This window comes from Zophobas morio, unplaced genomic scaffold (assembly GCF_036711695.1).
Source record: "Zophobas morio isolate AGI-343-1 ecotype UQ-CSIRO unplaced genomic scaffold, CSIRO_AGI_Zmor_V1 ptg000054l, whole genome shotgun sequence".
NCBI lineage: Eukaryota > Metazoa > Arthropoda > Insecta > Coleoptera > Tenebrionidae > Zophobas > Zophobas morio.
Genome location: NW_026972159.1, coordinates 585,748 through 612,887, shown reverse-complemented (window position 1 = coordinate 612,887; position 27,140 = coordinate 585,748). Strand labels below are relative to the sequence as shown.

General features: G+C 30.3%; 3 protein-coding genes across 4 annotated transcripts in view; 2 read left to right on the top strand and 1 right to left on the bottom strand.

Moving 5' to 3' along the window:
• The window catches only part of Prom (prominin), a 115,467-nt gene that overhangs the window by 84,855 nt on the left and 3,472 nt on the right, over positions 1 to 27,140 (bottom strand). The window contains exons 4-6 of the mRNA XM_064074524.1: positions 16,565 to 16,899; positions 1,206 to 1,221; positions 496 to 608 (exon numbers count right to left, since the gene is read on the bottom strand). Of these exons, the coding sequence (XP_063930594.1) occupies positions 496 to 608; positions 1,206 to 1,221; positions 16,565 to 16,899 (464 nt within the window). The remainder of the gene's footprint in view (positions 1 to 495; positions 609 to 1,205; positions 1,222 to 16,564; positions 16,900 to 27,140) is intronic.
• On the top strand, positions 6,843 to 7,919 carry LOC135142912 (D-amino-acid oxidase-like). Its single transcript, XM_064074726.1, has one exon. The coding sequence runs from the start codon at positions 6,861 to 6,863 to the stop codon at positions 7,881 to 7,883; it is 1,023 nt and encodes a 340-aa protein (XP_063930796.1). The 5' UTR covers positions 6,843 to 6,860; the 3' UTR covers positions 7,884 to 7,919.
• The window catches only part of LOC135142910 (trace amine-associated receptor 1), a 174,546-nt gene continuing 164,756 nt past the window's right edge, over positions 17,351 to 27,140 (top strand). For both annotated transcript variants that reach the window (XM_064074722.1, XM_064074721.1), the window contains exon 1: positions 17,351 to 17,452. The gene's annotated coding sequence lies outside the window, so the exon portion shown is untranslated. The remainder of the gene's footprint in view (positions 17,453 to 27,140) is intronic.

Here is a 27,140-nt window from a genome sequence, read left to right as displayed (position 1 = left end):
CGTTATTTTATTCAGGAATCTGAAAATTTCATTCGGACTTATATAGATTTCATGAGGTAGAAAACGTTTTGGGTTAGAGTTGGCTGCATACCGAAATGTAACCCAGTTTATTGCGACGATGCAGATGAAGTTCGAGACATTAAAATAAGAATAAACATTTTCTTGTAATAAAACTATTCAATCGTGTCAGCACGAACAGACAAGAAAACTTGTAGACTGACGCTCCGAACTATAGTCAGTCCCTTTTGTCGCCACTTCCCCAACTCATCAAGTTTAAATTGGAGTCTACTCGATGCAACTACAACAAACGAATTTATTAAATCTAAAGCAGATGATTCCGACTCAAATCCTTATCACCTAAAACGTTCATCCTATATATTAAAGCACTCCCCCCTCTACCAGTTCGCGCATAATTGAAATTGTTTGCATTTCGAGCGACTCAACCATCACGACAGCAATTACAACCGTATCGAGAATATACAATCCCAATAGGACTTTTCTGCTGATCTCTTTTTAAATTCACCAACAATTCTACAATTTATCGGAACCGTTTTCTTGTTGACGTTCGAAAGTTTGCAGCGCTTTCGCGATAACGGCGCACTTTTGTTCTTTCCGACGCTGTTTACTCTATTGTTTAGATTATTTGGCAAACGACGTGCTAGAGGTAGTTTTCAATATTCGATATTCATATTATCGAAGGAAATCAAGGCGCACAAAACACGGCAGTTGTGCACGATAAAAGTCTGTCTGTTCCTGTTGTCGAATTTTTGTTGAAGCGAAATACAAGTAGATTGAGTGCGAACAGGATTTTTCTTATCAATAACACAGTTGGACAATACATTTTCCCTCTTACTATTATTATAATTAGAGAGCGGAAAATATGCAGCAAAATTTTGGGAAATATGATCATATGATATGCACCAAATTTATGGAAATATGCAAAGAAAAATAGTTTCTGACGTTTTTCATGCTTTCAAACCTATCTTTAATTTGAATATTTAAAATATCAAGAGCAGGATAGAAAACGGTTGTTTTAAATTTTTCAGTGGGATCTTTGAAAACGGTATCTTCACATAATTCGTCATTAAACAGTTTCACTTTTTTTATACGTTTATTTGAAAAAGAATTGTTAATTTTCCAGGTATCAGCACATTTCCTTGATTCCTCCATTATTTGTTCAAATTGTCACGTATACTTTGAAATTTGTCTTTTAAATGTTCCATCCATTTACAAGCCTCATCTAAAGTAATATTTGAACTCTGTAAAGTTTTTGAGACCAAATTAACATTTTCTAAAATTTTGCATTGAAATACTAATAGAGCAACAAATTCAAATGAATCCATTTTTTTACGAAGAGCTACAGCTTCATCTATTTCACTTTTCTTTCTTGATGTTAAAATAATTTCAGCTCATAACTGTTGAGAGATTATATCTAATGGCAATTAGAGAATCAAATCTCGATGACCATCTGGTGGAGCATAACTTTTTTTAAAGTTTTTTTTATAACACACTTCTCATTTTCTTTCATCTCAATGTTGTTGTTGTTGTTGTTGCCATCTCGGTAAACTCTCACTGAATAGCATTTATTAAATCATAAAATGCGGAAATTCCTGGTACATTCTTAACAGAATCATTAAGGACCAAATTGAGGTTATGTGTAGCGCAATGAACATATTCGGCGTAATGATGTTCTTTCAAGTTCTTCATTTTTTTTATATCATTTTCCCGATTCTTTAATTTTCATTTTCTGGATTATATATCACAATTTTTCGTTTATTCAATTTTTCACATTTTCAATTCCTCGATTTTCCAATTTTCAATATTTAGATTTTACAATAATTTTCGTGTTTTCGACCGCAATTTTTCGATCTTTAAGTTTCTCAATGTTTAATCTTTCGATTTTTGAATTTTCCGTTTCTTCAATTTCTCAAGTTTTTCGATTTCTCGAAGCTTTCATTTTATACTTTTCCGTTTTTTCATTTTGAGTTTTCAATTTTACAATTTTTCTATTTTATAACTTTTCCATTTTATTTATTCGGAAAGTAGAAAATTCGAAAAATTGAACAATCGGAGAATTAAAAAATTGGAAAAAATTGAAGAAACAAAAAATTGCAAAATCGATAAAACGGAAAATCGAATGGAATTTGTTTTCACGATTTTTTAACTTCGATTTTTAAAATTTTTTAATCTGTATTTCAATTTTTCGATTTTTGGAATTTTCTGTTTCTCATATCTAGGTTTATCGATTTTTTTGAGTTTTTCGATTTTTCCGTTTATCTTTTTTTTAAGTAAATATTTCAACTTTGAATTTTCCGATTTCGCCCTATTTCGATTTCTCGCTCTTTTGAAGTCTCAAGGTTTCGATTTCGATTTCTTGGTTTTTCGATTTTCAAAATTTTCGATTTTTCTAGTATATATTTTAAATTTTCGATTTTTAAGATTTTTCATTTTTCCCTTTTATTATCTTTATGTTTCGGTTTCCCGATTTTAATTTTTTAATATGTTTCAATTTTTCCAGTTTTGGAATTTTCGATTTCTCATATCTCAATTTTCCAATTTTAAAAATTTTTTGATTTCTCGATTTTTAAGTTTTCGCTGTCTCAATTTTGGGAATTTTTCAATTTTTATATTTTTCAGATTTTCGATATTTTCATTTTCCCGATTTTGTAATTTTCATTTTCTTGATTTTATATCACAATTTTTCGTTTATTCAATTTTTCACATTTTCAATTCCTCGATTTTCCAATTTTCAATATTTAGATTTTACAATAATTTTCGTGTTTTCGACCGCAATTTTTCGATCTTTAAGTTTCTCAATGTTTAATCTTTCGATTTTTGAATTTTCCGTTTCTTCAATTTCTCAAGTTTTTCGATTTCTCGAAGCTTTCATTTTATACTTTCCGTTTTTTCATTTTGAGTTTTCAATTTTACAATTTTTCTATTTTATAACTTTTCCATTTTATTTATTCGGAAAGTAGAAAATTCGAAAAATTGAACAATCGGAGAATTAAAAAAAATGGAAAAAATTGAAGAAACAAAAAATTGCAAAATCGATAAAACGGAAAATCGAATGGAATTTGTTTTCACGATTTTTTAACTTCGACTTTTTAAATTTTTTAATCTGTATTACAATTTTTCGATTTTTGGAATTTTCTGTTTCTCATATCTAGGTTTATCGATTTTTTTGAGTTTTTCGATTTTTCCGTTTATCTTTTTTTTTTAAGTAAATATTTCAACTTTGAATTTTCCGATTTCGCCCTATTTCGATTTCTCGCTCTTTTGAAGTCTCAAGTTTTCGATTTCGATTTCTTGGTTTTTCGATTTTCAAAATTTTCGATTTTTCTAGTACCTATATATTTTAAATTTTCGATTTTTAAAATTTTTCATTTTTCCCTTTTATTATCTTTATGTTTCGATTTCCCGATTTTAATTTTTTAATATGTTTCAATTTTTCCATTTTTGGAATTTTCGATTTCTCATATCTCAATTTTCCAATTTTAAAAATTTTTCGATTTCTCGATTTTTAAGTTTTCGCTATCTCAATTTTGGGAATTTTTCAATTTTTATATTTTTCAGATTTTCGATATTTTCATTTTCCCGATTTTGTAATTTTCATTTTCTTGATTTTATATCACAATTTTTCATTTTTCCATTACCTTTATTTTGTCAATGTTTCTTTGGGTTTTATAATTTTTTGTTTATTCAATTTTTTACTTTTTCAATCTTTGATTTTTTAAGTTCTTGATTTCCAATTTTTTTATATTTCGAAGCTTTCATTTTCTACTTTTTCAGTTTTACAATTTTTCTATTTTATAATTTTTCGATTTTGTTTATTCGAAAAGTTAAAAACTCGAAAAAATGAAAAATTGAAACAATGAAAAACTAAAAACCGAGAAACTTAAAAATCTAAAAAAAATGAATGAATCGAAGAATGGGAAAGAAGAAAAATCATTCGAATTGAAAAATTGGAAAATCCAAAAATTGTAAAATCGAAAAATTATAGAATCTTGAAAACTGTAAAGTCCAAAAACTGTGACATTCAAACACCGAAAAATTGAAAAATTCCAAAATCGAAAAACTGAAAAAGTGAACAACTTTAAAAATTATAATTATTAGGAGTGTTACATAATTAAAATGAAAACTAGAAAGACTGCAAATGAAAAATTTAAAAAAACGGAAAATTGAAAGCCGAAAATTGAAAAAATAAACAAAATTAAAAACCCACACGAAAAATTGAAAATCGAAAAATTGACGAAATTAAAAACTGAAAACTCGTGAAATTTGCAAACTCTAAAATTTTAAACATCTAAAATTTGGAAAATCAAAAACTGAAAAATCGAGAAATCGAAAATTTTCAAAACTGAAAAGTCGAAAGATTGAAAAATCGAAATTTTGGAAAATCGACAAACCGAGGAATTGAAACTGAAAAAAGATCGAGAATTCAAAATGTTGAAAAATGTAAATATCTAAAATTTAAAAAATAGAAAAATTACAATAACGAAAAATTTAACATTAAAAAAAAAACACAAAATCAAAACGTCGAAAAATCGAGAAATTGAGAAATGGAAAAATGAAAATTTAGAAAAACCAAAGATTGAAAAGCATAAAAAAAATTAAAATCGGGAAATCGGAACGTAAAAAAAATAAAATCGAAAAATTGAAAAATTTTAAATTTAAAAATTCGAAAACTTGAAAAGCCGAAAAACTGAAGAAATGAAAAACTAAAAAATCGACAAATTGAAAAATCTCAAAACTGAAAAGTCGAAAAATTGAAAAACCCAAAAATCGATTTCCGGTAAGTCGAAATATCAAAATTTAAAAAGTTGAAAAATGAAAATTTCAAAAAACTGAAAAATATAGACATTCTCAAAATTGAAATGTTGAAAAATTGAGAAATCGAAAACTTGAAAAAAAGAACGAAAAGTGAAAACATTTTAAAATCGAAAAAACGAAAAATCGAGATGTAAGAAATTGAAAATTCTAAAATCGAAAAATTGCAATACACGTTGAAAAAAAATTTAAAACTCTAAAACTTGAAAAATGGAAAAGCCGAGAAATCGAAATTAAAAAATTGAGACATCAAAAGATCCGTGAAATGGAGAAATCGAAAAACCGGAAAATTTAAAACTGAAATACATATTTAAACTTAAAAATTAAATTCAAAATTCGAAAAATCAGAAATTTGAAAAATCGAAAGATCGAGAAATCGACATATCAAAAAAGTGAAAAATTTTAAATTAAAAAATTGGAGATATTGAAAAATCCCAAAATTGCAACAACGAAAACTTGAGAAATCGAAAAACTGAAAAATCGATAAATTGGAAAGAGGAAAAATCGAAAAATCAAAGAATTGATTAATAGAGAAATTGAGAAATGTAAAAATGATTTTTTTTTAATTGCAAAAATTGTAAAACTGAAATATCGAAAAATTAAGTAAACTAAAAATCGAGAAATCAAGAAATCGAAAAATTGTAATTCAATTTTGTTTTATTTTTCCACAAAAATTTCGATGTCGAAGATAAAAATTCAAGGATTCATAGACCATAGGTACACTGTTACTTTTTTTTAATTTATATAACATTTATTTGACAAAATTGTAGAGCTGAAGAAACGAAAAATAGAAACATTGAAAAACTAGAAATCGAGAAAAAATTAATGAATCAAAGAACGAATTAAATCGAAAAATATTCGTAAACTCCAAAAACTAACATTCAAAGATCGAAAAATTAAAAAATTCCAAAAACGAAAAATTGAAAAAGTGAACAATTCTAATAAAAATTATAATTATTATTACATATCTAAAATGAAAATTAGAAAACCTGCAAATCAAAAATTGAAGAAACGAAAAATTGAAAACAAAAAAAATTGAAAAATCCAAAAACTGAAAAATTTCAAATCGAGAAAAAGAAAAAATATAAAAACTCGTTCCTCGCGCGTTAAAATATCTCGATTATTAATCACCTTTATTAACAAACTTGTTCGTTAAATAGCGATTAATTTACCAGATCTCATTTTCAATTCCAATGAAAACCCCTTCTTTAAAAATTGCATATTTTAAAAAAATATATCGGTTACGTTACGGTCTGCGCCCCTTTAGACGCTGCGCCCCCCCCTCATTGCGGGGTCTGCGAGGGTGCCATTTACGCCACTGCCCAAACCTTTCCTAGTTATTTGAAGCTCAGGAAAATATTTGCTATACGATTAATGAAATTTCGACTTTCTAGATATAGTCTTCCCAGTTTAAAGTAGTTTTTATGATACGTCAATTGTGTCGAAGTTGACGATGAGGACAATGAAGTCAATTCCTAGCCATAAATAAGAACGTGGTCGGTTTCTTTGCAAGGCGATACTTTGTTATTTAACTCATATTGTCCGTCGTGGGTTAATAACGAGGTGATAATGTTTAGTATCTTGTCATAAAAACCATTTTAAATTGGGACTACAATAAATTCCGATAGATTGATAATTTTTTTTTTTCAAATTAGCACAAAAATTGATAAAAATGCAAAATATGCACCCGTTACGTGAAATGTGCAGCAGAAGGCAGATATATGCAAATATGCAATTTTTTTATAGCTGTATTCATTTTTAATTAGCATGATTCGCTCACATATTAAATATCAAGACTTAAAGCAAAAAATAATGGATATGCAAATTTCATAAAATCCACTCTCTAATTATAATCATCAATCGATAAAAATAACGTATGCAACCAACAATACACCAAACTCCGCAATCTAATTAACAATGTTGAATTAAACAAACACTCGCTATCAAAAATCGAGTGGAACTATCTTTCCACATTATCAAACAAGTCCAAAGTCGTAGAGATAATTCCCGGCACATCTCGCTCAGTTAATATGTACACCATCGCCGTGATAGGAGGTGGGGTGATCGGCCTCCCGGCCGCCCTGGCCATTCAGAAAGAATTCGGATCGAAAGCAAAAGTCATCATTTTCGCCGATAAATTAAGCCCTCACACAACAGGCGACGTCGCCGCAGGATTATGGACACCCTACATCCTGCAAAACACGCCGCAGGAGAAAGTCCTGCAATGGGCGAAGGCCACGCAGGATTACATTCTGGAACTGTGGAAGCGGGGTGAGGCCAAGGACGCCGGGATATCGCTCCAAGTCATGGTGAATCTGTCCGACCAAAAAGAGTTCAAAATTCCCGAGTGGGCGAAAATCACGTTGGGGTACAGCGAGATACCGGCCGAGGAGGTGAAAAGTTACAACGACAAGTATGCGAAGAGGTTCACTGGAGGGTTCACCTTTGTGTCTTTCATTTGGGAGGCGTCCAAGTTTCTACCGTATTTGCAAAAAAAGTTTGTGGAGAATGGAGGCGAAGTGAGGGTTAAAAATGTGCAAAACTTTGAGGAAGTGGCTCAGTTTGACGTGATTGTGAATTGTACCGGTTTGAATTCGAGATTTTTGGTACCGGATTTGTTGGTACGACCCGTGCGGGGGCAAATCGCGAGGGTTCACGCTCCTTGGCAGTTCCATTGTTTCATGACGGACGAAGAGCACGGTCACTATATCATCCCTAATCAGGAGTGCGTGATTTTGGGTGGTACCCACCAAGAAGGTGATTTCAGTACCGCTATATCCGAACAAGACAAAAAATTTATTTTTGATGGGTGTGTTAAGTACATTCCGGCTCTGAAACACGCCCCAGTTTTGAAACACCAAGCTGGTTTGAGACCTGGTCGTGACCAAGTTCGTCTGGAGTTGGAAAGGAGGAATATCGGAGGGAAAGAAGTCAAAATTGTCCATAACTATGGACATGGGGGGAGCGGCGTGACGTTATCCATCGGGTGTGCGGAAGAAGCTGCCCAGTTGGTTAAAGAAGCTCTGAAATTTTTTGTGCCCAGTAAGCTCTAACTTGTAAATTATGTTGAATAAAAAAATGTTCTTGGGCTTGGTGGTTTGGTGAAAGGCGTAAACCCGAGTACGAAAATACATATTTATATATTTGAAATTAATATTAAAAGGGGGAAGTTGAGTACTATGATATTCTTAATGAGAACAAGACTTTCCGGAATATTTCAGGAGATAATGTTTATAATTATCTTTCTAACTTCGTGCTAATTAAAGGGCACATTACAGAACCCGTTTAAATTTTATTTCTTTTGTGGTGTTAAAACACTTTGGGTGAAGTTTTAAAATTTTATTAATCTGGGGGTTAACGAAGCGGCAGTTATTTTATTCAGGGATCTAAAAATTTCATTCGTACTTATATAGATTTCACGAGGTAGAAAACGTTTTGGGTCAGAGTTGGCTGCGAAAGTGCGTTATATTTCGGTGACTTAAAGATTTTAAACACAATATAATTTTAATATGTGTCAAATCACATAGCCGCTAAGAAAAGAGAGGGTGGGTGGGTGGGGCTAGTTCTTGCTAAGATAAGAGTGATTTTGGCAAATGACATATCTCAATATTCCGCAATATTCCATCAGACTTCCTAAGGATTTTGCAGATCTTTATAAATCGTTTCAGGTCCTCTTAAATTTTTCAAGATCGCTTTGGATCCTTTCAGATCCCTGCAGACTGTTTCAGATTCTTCCAGTTTTTCTAGATTTTAGTAGATTCTCTCAAATGCTTTCAGATTGTTTAGATTCTCTGAGGCTCTTTCCGATCCCCTTTGATTTTTTTAATTCTTTCCGATTTTTAGCTTCATATTCCCTCAGTCTTTTGGATTCTCTCAGATTCTTCCAGATTCTATCAGGTATTTTCAGATTCTTCCTTTTGGATTCTTTCGGACTATTCCTGATGCTTTTGGATGCTGTTGAATTGTTTCACATTTTTCAAATTTTTTCCAGTTCTATTCAGATTGTTTTAGAACCTTACAGATACTTTCAGATTCATGTATACTCTTTTAAGTTCTTCTAGATTTTTCTAGATTCTTCGAGATTCTCTGAAATTCCCTCAGAATCTTTCAGATTCCCCCATATTCCTTTGGATTCCTACAGATTCTTTTCGAATCTCCCAGTTTCTCTCAGATTCCTTCAAATTTCTCCAGATTCTTTCATTTTTTTCTGATTCTCTCTTTCAGATTCTTTCGAACTTTTTCCGATTCTTTCAAAGACATCGTCAGGAATCCTCACGATTCTTTCAAATTTTTTAGTTCTATTCTGGTCGTTTTAAAACCGTACAGATATCTTCAGATCACTGCAGACTTTTCCAAATTCTTCCAGATGTTTCTAGATTCTTTGAGATTCTCTCAGATTCCCACAAGTAAACTCAGATCTTTCAAATACTTTCTGATCTCCCAAAAATCCCTCAGATTCTCTCAGATTCCCACAAATTCCTCCAGATTCTTTCAAATCCTTTCAGATTCTTTCAAATCCGTTCAAATCCGTTCAGATTCTTTCATTTTTTTTTTATTCTTTCTTTCAAATTTTTACGATTTTTTTTTATTTTTTCCAATGCTTCCGGATTGTTTCCCATTCTTTGAAAGACACCGTCAGGAATCCTTATGATTCTTTTAAATTTTTCAGTCCTATACAAATCGTTTCAGACCCTTTTAGATCCCTGCAGACTCTTCTAAATTCTTCCTTTTTTTATTCTTCTAGATTTTTCGAGATTCTTCGAGATTGCCTCAGATTCCTACAGAGAATGTGAGAGAATTTCGAAGAATCTAGCAAAATCTAGAAGAATCTGGAAGAGTCTGCAGGGATTTGAAAGGATTTGTAAGGATTTGAAACAATCGGAACAGAACTGAAATATTTTAAAGAATCTTGAGGATTTCTGATGGTATCTTTGAAAGAATCTGAAAAGTTCGAAGGAATCTGAAAAAATTCTAAAAAATCCAAAAAATTCGAAAGAGAGAATCAGGAGGAATCCAAAGAATTTGAAAAAATCTTAAATTCTCTCAGATTCTCTCAGAATTTTTCACCTTTCATATCGTTTCAGATTCTTTCAAATTTTTCCAGATCAGTTCAGATCCTTGCAGACTCTTTCAGATTCTTCTTGTTTCTAGAAAAAATACACTTTGTTACAGATTTTTTTCTATTATTTCAAGTTATCTCAATATTCCTCAATATTTCCTGGGATATTTTAAGAATTTTTCAGATCTTTATAAATCGTTTCAATTCCTCTGAAATTTCCAAGATTGCTTTGGGTCCTCTCAGATCCCTGCAGACTGTTCTAGATTATTCCAGTTTTTTCTGGATTTTACTAGATTCTCTTAAATCCTCTCAGATTCTTCCAGGTTTACCTAGATTCGTTTAGATTCTCTGAGATTCTTTCCGATCCCCTCTGATTCTTTCTAATTCTTTCCGATTATTAGTTTCATATTCCCTCAGATTCCCTCATATTCCTTTGGATTCTTTCGGATTCTTTTCGAATCTCCCAATTTCTCTCAGATTCCTTCAAATTTCTCCAGATTCTTTCATTTTTTTCTGATTCTCTCTTTCAGATTCTTTCAAACTTTTTCCGATTCTTTCAAAAACACCGTCAGGAATCCTCACGATTCTTTCAAATTTCTAAGTTCTATTCCGGTCGTTTTAAAACCGTACAGATACCTTCAGATCCCTGCAGACTTTTCCAAATTCTTCCAGATGTTTCTAGATTCTTTGAGATTCTCTCAGATTCCCACAAGTAAACTCAAATCTTTCAAATACTTTCTGAGCTCCCAAAAATCCCTCAGATTCTCTCAGATTCCCACAAATTCCTCTAGATTCTTTAAAATGCTTTCAGATTCTTTCATTTTCTTTTTGATTCTCTCTTTCAAATTTTTACGATTTTTTTTATTCTTTCCGATGCTTCCGGATTTTTTTCCATTCTTTGAAAGACACCGTCAGGAATCCTCACGGTTCTTTCAAATTTTTCAGTTCTATACAAATCGTTTCAGACCCTTTTAGATCCCTGCAGACTCTTCTAAATTCTTCCATTTTTTTATTCTTTTAGATTTTTCGAGATTCTTCGAGATTCCCTCAGATTTCTACAGGGAATGTGAGAGAATCTCGAAGAATCTAGCAAAATCTACAAGAATCTGGAAGAGTCTGCTGGGATTTGAAAGGATTTGTAAGGATCTGAAACAATCTGAAGAGAACTGAAATATTTTAAAGAATCTTGAGGATTTCTGATGGTATCTTTGAAAGAATCTGAAAAGTTCGAAGGAATCTGAAAAAATTCTAAAAAATCAGAAAAATTCGAAAGAGAAAATCAGGAAGAATCAAAGAATTTGAAACAATCTTAAATTCTCTCAGATTCTCTCAGAATTTTTCACCTTTCATATCGTTTCAGATTCTTTCAAATTTTTCCAGATCAGTTCAGATCCTTGCAGACTCTTTCAGATTCTTCTTGTTTCTAGAAAAAATACACTTTGTTACAGATTTTTTTCTATTATTTCAAGTTATCTCAATATTCCTCAATATTTCCTGGGATATTTTAAGAATTTTTCAGATCTTTATAAATCGTTTCAAATCCTCTGAAATTTCCAAGATTGCTTTGGGTCCTTTCAGATCCCTGCAGACTGTTCTAGATTATTCCAGTTTTTTCTGGATTTTACTAGATTCTCTTAAATCCTCTCAGATTCTTCCAGGTTTACCTAGATTCGTTTAGATTCTCTGAGATTCTTTCCGATCCCCTCTGATTCTTTCTAATTCTTTCCGATTATTAGTTTCATATTCCCTCAGATTCCCCCATGTTCTTCTAGATTTTTTCGGATTCTTTTCGAATCTCGCAATTTATCTCGGATTCCTTCAAATTTCTCGAGATTCTTTCATTTTTTTTCTAGTTCTCTCTTTCAGATTTTTTCGACCTTTTTCCGATTCTTTCAAAGATACCGTCAGGAATCCTTACGATTCTTTCAAATTTTGGAGTTCTTATTCCGGTCGTTTTAAAACAGTACAGATACCTTCAGATCCCTGCAGACTTTTCCAAATTCATCCAGATGTTTCTAGATTCTTTGAGATTTTCTCAGATTCCCATAAGTAAACTCAGATTCCTTCAAATACATTCTGATCTTGCAAATTTCTCTCAGATTCTCTCAGATTCCCACAAATTCCTCCAGATTCTTTCAAATGTTTCCAGATGCTTCCGGATTGTTTCTAATTCTTTGACAGTTTTTAACATTCTTTCAAAGACACCCTCAGGAAATTTCAAGATTCTTTCAAATTTTTCAGTTCTATACAAATTGTTTCAGATCCTTTCAGATTCTTGCAGATTCTTTTAAATTCTTCCAGTTTTGTTTGGATTCCTCTAAATTTTCCGAGATTCTTCGAGATTCCCCCAGATTCTTCCAGAGAATGTGAGAGAATCTCGAAGAATCTAGAAAAATCTGGAAGAGTCTGCTGGAATCTGAAAGGATGTGTAAGGATTTGACACAATCTGAACAGAACTGAAAGATTTTAAAGAATCTTGAGGATTTCCGATGGTATCTTTGAAAGAATTTGAAAAGTTCGAAGGAAACTGAAAAAATTCGAAAAAATCCGAAAAATTCGAAAGAACGAATCAGAAGAATCCAAAGAATTTGAAAAGAATCTTAAGTTCTCTCAGATTCTCTAAAAGTTTTTACCGTTCATATCGTTTCAGATTCTTTCAATTTTTTCCAGATCAGTTCAGATCCCTGCAGACTCTTCCAGATTCTTCTTGTTTTTCCTAGATTCTTCTGAATTCTTCGAAAAAATGAAATTTTAGAAAACTTATGTTACAAAATTAATGCGAAAATTTCTAGAAAAAATACACTTCGTTACAATTTTTTTTTTATTCTTTCAAGTTATCTCAATATCCCTCAATATTCCCTTCAGATGTCCTTAAATTTTCAAGATTGCTTTGGATCCTTTCAGATCCCTGTAGATTGTTCTAGATTATTACAAGTTTTTCTAGATTATACTAGATTCTCTTAAATCCTTTCAGACTCTTCCAGGTTTACCTAGATTCGTTTAGATTCTCTGAGATTCTTTCGGATCCCCTCTGATTCTTTCGAATTCTTTTCGATTCTTAGTTTCATATTCCTTTAGATTTTTTGGGTTTTCTCAGATTCTTCCAGATTCTTTCAGGTGTTTCCAGATTCTTTCCCCTTTTTAAAGAGTCTTCCTTTCGGATTCTTTTGGATCCATTCGAATGCTGTTAGATTGTTTCACATTTTTTCGATTTTTTCCAATTCTATTCAGATCATTTTAGAACCTTACAGATACTTTTAGATCCCCGCAGACTCTTCTAAGTTCTCCCAGATTTTTCTAGATTCTTCGGGATTCTCCCAGGCTCTCACAGATTCTTTCCGAATTTTCCAGTTTCTCTTAGATTCCCTCAGATTCTTTCAGATTCTCTCATATTCCTTTAGATTCCTTCAGATTCTTTTCGAATCTCCCAATTTCTCTCAGATTCCTTGAAATTTCTCCAGATTCTTTCACTTTCTTTCTGATTCTCTCTTTCACATTCTTTCAAGTTTTTTCAGATTCTTTCAAAGACACCGTCAGGAATCCTCAAGATTCTTTCAAATTTTTGAGTTCTGTACAAATCGTTTCAGATCCATTCAGATCCCTGCAGATTCTTCCAAATTCTTCCAGTTTTTTTTTATTCTTCTAGATTTTGCGAGATTCTTCGGGATTTCCTCAGATTCCAACAGGGAATGTGAGAGAATCTCGAAAAATGTAGCAAAATCTAGAAGAATGTAGAAAAACATGGAGGAGTCTGAAATAACCTGAACAGAACTGAAATATTTTAAAGAATCTTGAGGATTTCTGATGGTATCTTTGAAAGAATCTGAAAAGCTCGAAGAAATCTGAAAAAATTCGAAAAAATCCGAAAAATTTGAAAGAAAGAATGAGGAAGAATCCAAAGAATTTGGAAAAGAATCTTAAATTTTCTTAGATTCTCTCAGAATTTTTCACCTTTCATATCATTAGAGATTCTTTCAAATTTTTCCAGATCAGTTCAGATCGCTTCAGACTCTTTCAGATTTTTCTTGTTTGTTCTAGATTCTTTTGAATTCTTCGATAAAATGAAATTTTACAAAACTAATGTTAAAAAATTAATTCTTTCCGATTATTAGTTTCATATTCCCTCAAATTTTTTTGGGTTCTCACAGATTCCCGGATTCTTTCAGGTGTTTTCCTTTGGATACTTTCGGATTATTCCGGATGGTGCTAGATTGTTTCGCATTTTTTCGATTATTTCCAATTCTATTCAGATCATTTTAGAACCTTACAGATACTTTCAGATCCCCGCAGACTCTTCTAGGTTCTCCCAGATTTTTCTAGATTCTTCGGGATTCTCCCAGGTTCTCACAGATTCGTTCCGAATAATCCAGTTTCTCTTAGATTCCCTCAGATTCTTTCAGATTCTCTCATATTCCTTTAGATTCCTTCAGATTCTTTTCGAATCTCCCAATTTCTCTCAGATTCCTTCAAATTTCTCCAGATTCTTTCAAATGTTTCCAGATGCTTCCGGATTGTTTCTAATTCTTTGACATTTTTTAATATTCTTTCAAAGACACCCTCAGGAAATTTCAAGATTCTTTCAAATTTTTCAGTTCTATACAAATTGTTTCCGACCCTTTCAAATCTCTGCAGATTCTTCCAAATTCTTCCAGTTTTTTTTGGATTCCTCTAAATTTTCCGAGATACTTCGAGATTCCTTCAGATTCTTCCAGAGAATGTGAGAGAATCTCGAAGAATCTAGAAAAATCTGAAAGAGTTTGCTGGAATCTGAAAGGATTTGTAAGGATCTGAAACAATCTGTACAGAACTGAAAGATTTTAAAGAATCTTGAGGATTTGCCATGGTATCTTTGAAAGAATTTGAAAAGTTCGAAGGAAACTGAAAAAATTCGAAAAAATCCGAAAAATCCGAAAGAAAGAATCAGAAGAAACCCAAAGAATTTGAAAAGAGTCTTAAGTTCTCTCAGATTCTTTAAAAATGTTCACCGTTCATATCGTTTCAGATTCTTTCAAATGTTTCCAGATCAGTTCAGATCCCTGCAGACTCTTCCAGATTCTTCTTGTTTTTTCTAGATTCTTCTGAATTCTTCGAAAAAATGAAATTTTAGAAAACTTATGTTACTAAATTAATGCGAAAATTTCTAGAAAAAATACACTTCGTTACAATTTTTTTTTCTATTCTTTCAAGTTATCTCAATATCCCTCAATATTCCCTCAGATGTCCTTAAATTTTCAAGATTGCTTTGGATCCTTTCAGATCCCTGTAGATTGTTCTAGATTATTACAAGTTTTTCTAGATTTTACTAGATTCTCTTAAATCCTTTTAGATTCTTCCAGGTTTACCTAGATTCGTTTAGATTCTCTGAGATTCTTTCGGATCCCCTCTGACTCTTTCGAATTCTTTCCGATTCTTAGTTTTATATTCCTTCAGATTTTTTTGGGTTTTCTCAGATTCTTCCAGATTCTTTCAGGTGTTTCCAGATTCTTTCCTCTTTTTAAAGAATCTTCCTTTCGGATTCTTTTGGATCCATTCGAATGCTGTTAGATTGTTTCACATTTTTTCGATTTTTTCCAATTCTATTCAGATTATTTTAGAACCTTACAGATACTTTTAGATCCCCGCAGACTCTTCTAGGTTCTTCCAGATTTTTCTAGATTCTTCGGAATTCTTCCAGGCTCTCACAGATTCGTTCCGAATTTCCCAGTTTCTCTTTGATTCCCTCAGATTATTTAAGATTCTCTCATATTCCTTTAGATTCTTTCAGATTCTTTTCGAATCTAGCCATTTCTCTCAGATTCCTTCAAATTTCTCCAGATTCTTTTATTTTCTCCTGATTCCCTCAGATTCTTTCGTGTTTTTACGATTCTTTCAAAGACACCGCCAGGAATCCTCAAGATTCTTTCAAATTTTTCAATTCTATACAAATCGTTTCAGACCCTTTCAAATCTCTGCAGATTCTTCCAAATTCTTCCAGCTTTGTTTAGATTCCTCTAAATTTTTCGAGATTCTTCGAGAGAATGTGAGAGAATCTCGAAGAATCTAGAAAAGTCCGGAAGAGTCTGCAGGAATCTGAAAGGATGTGTAAGCATCTGAAACAATCTGAACAGAACTGAAATATTTTAAAGAATCTTACGGATTTCTGATGGTATGTTTGAAAGAATCTGAAAAGTTCGAAGAAGTTTGAAAAAACTCTAAAAAATCCTGAAAATTTGAAAGAATGAATCAGATTCTTCTTGTTTTTTCTAGATTCTTCTGAATTCTTCGAAACAACTAATAAGTTAAGAATAACAATAATTTTTCACGTTTAATTTAATAAACTTTTTGTTGGCCAGAAATAGAACTTTCAGCTGATCCCTTTTTAAATTCACCACCAATTCTACAATTTACCCGAACCGTTTTACCGTTAACGTTCGAAAGTTTGCAGCGCTTTTGCGATAACACGTTCCATTGTTTAGATTATTCCCGAAAGAGTCAGTTTTCACCACTGCATATTCCCATTATCCCATTATCGCCCGAAATCAACCAAGTCCGTAAAATTCAATGCTTTCAAGGAGTTACCTGTTTGCGTCTTCTGCCACACCGCACCCTTTTTCCAGCTGGAAGTACGGCCCTTTGCACAACCCCAATAGCGTCCTCTGCACGCCTCGATGGCCTTGCATCGGTGCTTTCAGCGTGGTGCTATTCTTCTTCGGACATAACCTTGTTAGGCAACAGTTTGTTGTTAGAAGAGGCGCCCTTTGAATGTGAAGTAAACTTATAATGCAATCCCTCACGGTCCTCGAATTCTCATTTTTAGCCAGCGCGTCCGTTTTTGGAATTTGTAACGGAACCACGTCACTTCTAACTTCTCGGGCCGAATTAACCGGAGCGAGTATCACCCAGATCGTAAACAATAATGCGGTTGTGACTCGCATTTTTATAATTGTTTGTTGAGAGGGAAACGGTGTTGAGGTAACTGCATTATTGAGGCCCGACGCGGACTGGATTAGGGGCGGCAGCTTGAGGGGCTTCTGGGGAAGGTAAGCCAGTTATTAGGTTAATATAGTGTTATTAAAGGGGACAATGGACGTCCGAAACTATATAAATCGTTCGAAAAAATTATCCAACATTTAGCGCTTTAACAATTGATCATAATTTAGTTTTGTTGCCCGAACGGATAATAACTCAAACCTGGAATAATAGCGGGATCTTGTGAGAAAGTCTGGCGCAGTAAATTACGGAGGAAATATTTCAAAAACAAATACACCTCCTGGCTGCCTCAACTTAATATCGAAATTCGCAGAAATTAACAATAGTGGATTTGGTAAATTTAATTATACTTAAGCGTGTTTGCTTTATTATTAATATCGTTAAATACACAGATTCGGAATGCGCCTGCTTGAATAAGGGAGGATCAGGACTTCGCCAGGACTATGTCTGTATCAAGTTGGAAACTGCAGTCGTTATCCTGCGGTGGCGCGTTTTGGACTTTCGCAAGTTCGGTGCTGTTTCGTGGACGAGATCGTTAAAAACTGCTGAAACTTTTTGTTTGTGGCTTTGGGGTTTTAGCGTCAAGGATAATCGGTACGTATTCAACCCGCATTTTTCGTTTTTAATTCACGAAATTACTCACTCAAGACTAATTAATATTTATCGCAATAAAAAAACGATTAATATTCTTATCTCGAATCGTAATTCAAACCAGTCGCTTTATTGTCATTTTTGCTCTCGTTTATTTAGCGTAATTTGATACCAGAAGAGTCTTCTTGCGGATGTAACTTTGATTATGTTCGTGTCTTCTGTTTTTGGTTTTGACAGATATTCCACGCCGCCACTAAATGGATTATCGATTTCGTTCAGTTTGCTGTTTTATTAAAATTAACTTATTTGATGAGTTCGAGAGTGCGAGATCCGCAGATGCGGATATCTCGTTCTTTTCAAAACTTCTTCGAACTGTTTCGAGGTGCTTAAAATGGTTTTTGTGTTAACTTTTATCTTGTTTTGGAGTAATTACATTTGTGCTTAAGCCAAGCGTGTCGTTTTATTAGAATTTCGGGGCGGAATTTTTGAGGGAGTGCTGAAAGAATCGAGTTGGGGTTATTGTTGTTTTGGTGGGTTGCGAAGTTGGGTTCATAATTAGAAGCGAAGAGGAATTTGTTTTGTTGAAATTTATGATTAGCGATAATTCGGTGTTATCTCGAAGTGGTGTCGTGACATTGTGTTATTTAAAGTACGATGGAACGTTATTGTGTTAGTAAAAGTTATTTAAATGGAAAATATTTCGTTGCGGTGTGAATTTGTGCTGCTAATTTTGTAATTGTTTTAATTACTTCCGGAGCGTAAGCGTTTCATGAACCCTAGAGGACGAAAAAATGGGTCCCCCGTTTCCGTTTGTGCGAATTTTTATTAGACAGATTATTTCCGAAAGTACTAGACCGATTGTTGTCAAATGTGTGTTAGGAAAATCGTGTAGATGGTAATAAAATTTGGATAAATCTCCAAAATTTACATTAGTACCTATGTTATTTTAATTTTATACAATAAGATAACTGTTTACATGTGGGTTATGAATCCGTGTTCAGTTTTTACCCTAGACATCCAGATTTTTTAAAAAAGATAAACATTTTATAACATTTTCCAATTTATAACTCTGAAACTACAAAACCGAATGGTCTGAAATCTTGCAAACGTTTCAAGGTTATTTATTTACCTTCAACCAATTTTTGATATCACAATTTTTCGTTTTTCCTTTTTCTTCGATTTTACAACTTTTCGATATCACGATATTTTTCGTTTTTTAAATTTTATTAATTTTTCTGTTTTTCCATTTTCGACTTGCAAATTTTTCAATTTTTTGATTTCTCAATTATTCGATTTTCCCGTTTCTTTAATTTTGAATATTACGATTCTACATTATTTCGTTTTTCCGATTTTGTACTTTTTCTCGATTTTTAGATGTCTCAATTTTTTTCTTCGATACTTCAATTTTAAAATTTTTCAAATTTGCAATTTTTGGATTCCTCAATCATTCGCTTTTCCCATTTCTTTAATTTTCAGTGTTATGATTTGACAATATTTCATTTTTCCGATGTTGCACTTTTTGAAATTTTCAGTTTATCATTTTTTTTATTTGCGATTTTTCGATTTTTCAAGTTATTGATTTACAATTTTTATATTTTTTTCAAAGTTTTTGATTCTACATATACTTTCCGTTTTTTTTATTGTTGATTTGTTATTCTTAGAAATTTGCAATTTTTGAAATTTTTTTTGATATAATTTAATTCGATAAAATTAAAAAACGAGAAATTACGAAATCAAAAAATTGGAAAATAGAAAAATTGCGAATCTAAGAAATTTGGAAATTTAAAAATTGAAAAAAGTAATGAATCGAAAAACTAGAAAGAGGAAACGAATCCAATAGGAAAAATTGGAAAAGTCAAAAATTTTAAAATCGAAAAATTTAAATTTGAAAAACTGTGACATTGGACGATCGAAAAATTGGAAAATTAAATTTCTTAAAATTGAAATTAAAAATTGAAAAATCGAAACATCGAAAAATAGAAAAAATCCAAAAACTGAAAAATGGATCGATTCTAAAATCGTCAGTTGAAAAAGTGGAAAAGAAGAAACGAAAAATTAAAAAATCGAAAAATTACAAAATCTAAATATCGAAACGTCCAAAATTTGGAAAATCGGACACTGAATAATTTAAAAATGGAAACTAAAAAAGTTACTTATCGTGGAATTGAAGAAACAAAAAAAAATTTAAAAAGGTAAAAATTGTAAATTGAAAAATTGGAGAAACGAAAAATTGACAAAATTGAAATTGAAAACATAATGAATTACAAAATTGGAATATTGTAAAACCGAAAAATTGAAGAAACCAAAAATTAAAAAAAAATTCAAATTGTAAATACAAAAAAATTGTAAAATAGGAACATTGTAAAAAGAGAAAAATGTAAAAACGAAGATAATAAAAAACCGAAACGAAAAATTGCAAATCGAAAATTTGAAAAACTGAAAAATTAAAGAATCGAAAAATTGAAAAATTAAAAATTGGAAGCTCGAGAAATTATAATCTGAAAACTCGAAAAATTGTAAAAATAAAGAAAATAAAAAACCGAAACTAAAAAGTACAAGTCGGAAATTTGAAGAACTGAAAAATTAAAGAATCGAAAAATTGAAAAATTAAAAATTGAAAGCTCGAGAAATTATAATCTGAAAACTCGAAAAATTGTAAAAATAAAGAAAATAAAAAACCGAAACTAAAAAGTACAAGTCGGAAATTTGAAGAAATGAGAAATTAAAGAATCGAAAAATTGAAAAACTAAAAATTGAAAGCTCGAGAAATTGTAATTTGAAAAATTGAAAAATCGAAAAATTGTAATTTGAAAAATCGAAAAATCGAAAAATTGTAATTTGAAAAATCGAAAAATCGAAAAACTGTAAAAATAAAGAAAATAATAAACCGAAATTAAAAAGCACAAGTCGGAAATTTGAAGAAATGAAAAATTAAAGAATCGAAAAATAGAAAAATTAAAAATTCAAAGCTCGAGAAATTTTAATTCGAAAAATGTAAAAAATTTGAAAATTGAAAAACTAAAAAATTTAAACTTAAAAACTAATGAAAATGCAAATCTGTACAAACAAACAAAATTAAAAAGTTAAATATTTGCAAATTGAAAAATTGAAGAAAAGAAAAATTGACAAAATTGAAATTAAAAATACAAAAAAAATATAAAATCGAAAAATGTAAAAATAAAGAAAATAAAAAACCGAAAGTAAAAAATACTACTTGGAAATTTGAAAAATAGAAAAACTGATAAATTAAAAATTGAAAAATTGAGAACTCGAGAAATTTTACTTCGAAGAATATCAAAATCTAGAATTTGAAATTTACGAAATTTGGAAAATTGAAAAACTAAAAAATTTAAACTTAAAAACTAAAAAAAAATGCAAATCGATAAACTGTAGGAACAAAAAAAAATGAAAAAGTTAAGAAATTGCAAATTGAAAAATTTAAAGAAAGAAAAATTGACAAAATTGAAATTGAAAATACAAAATGGAAACATTGAAAAATCAAAAAATTGTAAAAATAAAGAAAAAAAAAAACGAAACTAAAAAGTGCAAGCCCGAAATTTGAAGAAATGAAAAATTAAGGAATCGAAAAATTGAAGTAATGAAAAATTGAAAATTCGAAATCTTGAAAAATTAAAAACTGAAAACTGGAGAAAGTTAATTCGAAAAATTACAAAATCTAAAATCTGAAATATCCAAAATTTGGAAAGTCGAAAAAGTGAAAATTTGGAAACGAAAACTCAGAGTTATTCATCATAAGATTGAAGAAAAAAAAGTAAAAATGTTAAAAATTGCAAATCGGAAAATTGAAAAAAATTGAAATCAAAAATACAAAAAATGTAAAAATAAAGACAATAAAAATCCAAAAAAAAATCGGCAAATTGAAAATTTTTAGAAATGAAAAATTAAAATATTAAAAATTGAAAACTCCAGAAATTTTACTTGGAAGAATCTCAAAATCCAAAAATTGAAAATTACGTACGTTGAAAAATTGAAAAACTACATACTTTGGACTCAAAAATTAAAAAAATGCAAAATCGATAAACTGTACTCGTAAAAACAGAAAAAAAGAGAAAGTTAAAAAATTGCAAATTGAAAAATTAAAAAAAAAAAAAAATTCCAAAGTTGAAATTGAAAATACGAAAAATTATAAAATGGAAACATTGAAAAATCTAAAAATTGTAATAAAAAAGAAAAAGAAAACGAAACTAAAAAGTGCAAGTCGGAAATTTGAAGACATGAAAAATTAAAGAATCGAAAAATTGAAGAAATGGAAAATTTAAGAATCAAAAATTGAAAAACTAAAAATTGAAAACCCGATAAACTCAAATCGAAAAACTGCAAAATCTAAGAGCTGAAATTTCCAAAAATTGGAAAATCGAAAAACTGAATAATTTGAAAACGAAAACTCAAAATGTTAATTGTCGTAAGATTCAAAAAACAAAATAAAATAAAAATGTTAAAAATTGCAAATCGAAAAATTGAAAAAAATTGAAATTGAAAATATGAACAAAATAAAAAGCCGAAAAGAAAAACTGCAAATCGAAAATTTGAAAACACGAAAAATTAAAGAATCGACAAATTGAAGAAATGGAAAATTTATGAATCAAAAACTGAAAAATTAAAAATTGAAAACTCGGGAAACTCAAATCGAAAAACTGCAAAATCTAAGAGCTGAAATGTTATTTGTCGTAAGATTCAAAAAAGAAAATAAAATAAAAATGTTAAAAATTGCAAATGGAAAAATTGAAAAAAATTGAAACTGAAAATACAAAAAATTAAAATATAAAGAAAATAAAAAGCCGAAAAGAAAAACTTGTAACCAAAAATCTGAAGAAATGAAAAATTAAGGAATTGAATAATTGAAAAATTAAAAATTGAAAACTCGAGAAATTTTAATTTAAAGAATCGGAAAATATAAAAATTGAAAATTACAAAAGTTGGAAAAGTAAGAAACTAAAAAAATTAAACTTAAGAATTAGAAAAATTGCAAATCGAAAAACTGAAGAAACAAAAAAAAATAAAAAAGTTAAAAAAATGCAAATTGAAAAATTGGGGAAACGGAATATTGAGAAAATTGAAATTGAAAATATAAAAAATTATAAAATCGGAACATTGAAAAATGGAAAAATTTAAAAATAAAGAAAATAAAAAACCGAAACGAAAAGTCACAAATCGAAAATTTGAAACAATGAAAAACTAAAGAATCGAAAAGTTGAAAAATTATAAATTGAAAACTCGAAAAATTTTAATTCGAAGAATCGCAAAATCTAAAAATTGAGAATTACAAAAGTTGGAAAATTAAAAAACTACAAAATTTAAACTTGAAAATTAGAAAAATTGCAAACCGAAAAACTGAAGAGACAAAAAAAATAAGAAAAGGTTAAAAAAACACAGAAAATTGAAACTAAAAATACAGAAAATTATAAAATCGGAACATTGGAACATGGAAAAATTGAAAAAACAAAGAAAATAAAAAACTGAAACTAAACATTGCAAATCGAAAATCTGAAGAATCGAAAAATTGAAAAATAAAAAATTGAAAACTCCAGAAACTTTAATCCGAAGACCGCAAAATCTAAAAATGGAAAATTACAAAACTTGAAAAATAAAAAAACTAAAAAATGTAGACTTAAAAATTAGAAAAATTGCAAATCGGAACTGCAGAAAAAAAAATTAAAAAAATTGAAATTAAAAATACAAAAAATTATGAAATTTTAACTGAAAATTTAAACTTAAAAATCACAAACTAAAAATCACAATAAAGAAAATTTTCAAAAAGCAGAATTTGTTGGGTTATGCTTCATAGGCGTGGGAAGTTCAGGCAGTTTCATTATAACGCACAATTTCACTTTTTCCACTACATTTATTTTAGTAATTAATTAATGGTAATTTAACATGATGAAAAAGCAAAAAATTAAATTACTCAATCGTGATAATGGCCAATAACAACACTCTGATTAATTTTAAGAAAGAAATCGCGGAAATTGCGAAGTTGCTTCAAGTTCTTTGAAAATTCAAATACCTAAAAAGCAAGGAGGAGAAAAAATGAGCCAAAGAAAAAGTTAAACATCTTATTTAATATTAAAATTATTTGCTCAAGAAGTTTCCATTTCCACCCTCATTAAATTACGCCGTTTTGTTTCAACACTAAAATATTTATACGTTTTTAAATATCCCATCAATGGAAACTGCGTGTTACAATTTTCAAAATAAAACAAATTGCGTGGTAGTAATAGTAATAATGATAATAATATTCTTGGTTGTTATAAAGTTAATAAATGTGTATCTAAAATTCTCCTGCTTAAAATGCATCAAAATTCCAACCCTGCTTTATAAAACCAAAACATATTTAAATATTCCACGACTGCGAACCGAATCATTTCGACTAATAAAACTCCCACAACCGCCGCCGCACAAAATCGCGTAATAACCGGCTTTGCTGTTTCATGTTTTCAGTAAAAATTTTATTCAAATGGCATTAAATCGAAATTGCACTTTAACTCCCGCTGCATCCCAATCACGAAATCACAAAACGATAAAACACATTTGAAAAAGCAATAAACCGCCATAATTAGCCCCCCGCCGTTCCCTAATGAACAAACTCGACGAACTTCCCCGACTCGTTAATTAGAAAAATTATTAAAGTGTTAGTTGCGAAATTGGAGGATTCTTCAGGACTCGCCCTTCCGGTACGGTGCGAGTGGTGTTTACCCCAATTTTCGAATATAATTAATTCACGCTACGATTACTGCGATATGAAATTATCTGCGGTTGTGTAGCGAACAATTTCATGCAGGGATTCGCGCGAAATGGAGGCCGAGGCGCCCTTCTTCGTGTCATGTTCCGTTGCACTTGGGTCTATTGATTACGGTTAAAACTGTTGCGAGCTGACGAGCTTTCGGAATAAAACAACTTTCGATAACGAACGCTCTCAATCAGTAATCAAGAGTTTGTGACCGTGGCGCCGAATATTGTCGCCGGGAATTGGATTTTTATTATTTAATTTGAAGGGGCGGCGGCGGCGGCGGCGGGGCGGCCGGTCGCGCTGTGAAATATGGTTAAACAAATGGCTAGTTAGGCCAGATATGCGACAGAAGTGGTTAATTAAGTTTTCGTGGAGGTTTATCGTACGCCGAATAATGAATTAATAATAAAAGAGAAGGTTGGATGGCAAAACGATGAATGGTTTACGGGAGGGACGAAGTGAAATAATTAATTCATCAGAATATACAATATAAAAACTTTAGTAACACAAATCGTAAGAAACGTTGCTGTTCCAGACGCATGTTTTTTTTATTTAATTTTAAAGAATTTTGAGAACCCACTTTTTTTTTTAAAGATTTAAAAAATATCATGGGCAGACGATGTTTCTTTTTATGAATTTTAAAGAATCTCAAGGACACAATTTGTTTTAAGAATTTTAAAGAATCTGGAAGATTTCAGGAAACCCTGAATTATTTTAAAGAATTTGAAGAATCTTGAAGACACCTGGTGTTTTACTTTTGAAAGAAGTTTAGAGAATCTCAAGCCCACATAATTTTTTTTTTTTAATATTTGATAAATCTTATATCTCATGTGACCTGTTTTTTTCTTCTTAAATTTGAATAATAATCTTTCCATTTTTTAAGGTTTTTAAAGAATATCAGAAGTACAGGATTTTTTAAAGAACTTTGAAATATTTCACAGGACCTTTGGTGCTTTGTTTTAAAGATTTTCAAGGAATCTCAGAAACATAATGCTTTTTTTTAGAACTCTGCAAAATTTTTAGGATCATTTTTGTTGTAGTTTTGAAAGGATTTTCAAGAATCTCGGAGGCACAAGATGGTTTTTTCTAAGAATTTGAAACATTGTAAAAAAATTTTTGGTGTCCCATGTTTTTTTTTTATGAATTTTAAAGATTATCACTATTCCCTGTTTTTTCAAGAATTGTACACTATCTTAAAGACCCCTGGTGTTTTATTTAACAAATTTAAAGATTTTGAAGAATCTTAATGACTTTTTTAATCTTGAGAATCTCTAGTGTTTTATTAAAGAATTTTTTTTACAGAATTTTAAAGATTTTCAGAAAACCTGATTTTTTTGAAGAATCTTAGAAACACACGATTTTTTTTAAAGATAGTACAGAATTTTGAAGACTGAATCTCATGGCACACGATGTTTTTGTACGGAATTTTAAAGATTCTCAGGAAACATGTATTTTTTAAGAATTTTAAAGAATATCAGGCACACGATTTTTTAAGACTCGAAAAGAATTTTGAAGACTTTCAGTTAACAAGGTTTCTTTTAAAGAAATTTCATAAACTTTGAGCACTCCTTGTATATTCTTTTAATTTGGAATGTCAGATGCTTTATTTTGAAGGACTTTTAAATAATTTCGGAGAACTTTGTACTTTTTTAAAGAATTTTCAGAATTTATAGTGCTTTGTTTTTAAAGAATGGTACGTGATGTTTTTTACAGTATTTTAAATTTTCCAGATTTTTTGGGTTTTCCAGATTTTTGTTTTTTCTAATTTTTTTACTCTTCCAGATTTTCCAAACTTTTTGGTTTTTCCAGATTCTTTGGATTTTTCAGATTTGCCAAATTTTTTGGATTTTTCAGATTTTCCAGATTTTTTGTTTTTCTACATTATTATTATTAGTATTATTAGTACAAAAATAAGGATGGAGGTAAAACCTATGCATCCAGATAGAAATAAGAGACAATTTCAATAACAAAAAAAAAAAGGCTGCACTCCTAAATAATACAAATAATAATTGGATATATGTACCTACTAGAACTTATAAATTGAAAGCGTCGTTTGGTTTTTCCAGATATTTTGGTTTCTCCAGATTTTCCAGATTTTTTGGTTTTTCGAAATTTTTGGGTTTTTTCAGATTTTTTTGGATTTTCCAAATTTTCCAGGTTTTTGGATTTTTTATACATTTCAGATTTTTTGGTTTTTCTAGATTTTCCAGATTTTTTGAATTTGCAAGATTTTTTGGTTTTTCTAGATTTTTTGTATTTTCCAGATGTTTCCGATTTTCCAGATTTTCCAAATTTTTTGTTTTTTCCTGATTTTCCAATTTTTTGTTTTTCCAGATTCTTTGGATTTTTCAGATTTGCCAAATTTTTTGGATTTTTCAGATTTTCCAGAATTTTTGTATTTCTACATTGTCTGGATTTTCCAGATATTTTGGTTTCTCCAGATTTTTTAGTTTTTCCAAATTTTCCAGATTTTTTGGTTTTTCGAAATTTTTGGGTTTTTTCAGATTTTTTGGATTTTTCATATTTTTCTGATTTTTTGGTTTTTCTAGATTTTCCAGATTTTTTGGATTTTCCAGATTTTTTGGTTTTTCTAGATTTTTTGGATTTTCGTGATATTCCAAATTTTTGTTTTTTCCTAATTTTCCAGACTTTTTTGTTTTTCCAGATTTTCCAGCTTTTCAAGATTTTCAAGATTTTCCAAATTTTTCAGGTTTTCCAGATTTTTCAATTGTTCCAGGTTTTCCAGTTTTTTTGGATTTTCCAGATTTTCCAGATTTTTTGTTTTTCCACATTGTCTGGATTTTCCAGATATTTTGGTTTCTCCAGATATTTTAGTTTCTCCAGATTTTCCAGATTTTTTGGTTTTTCGAAATTTTTGGGTTTTTTCAGATTTTTTGGATTTTTCATATTTTTCTGATTTTTTGGTTTTTCTAGATTTTCCAGATT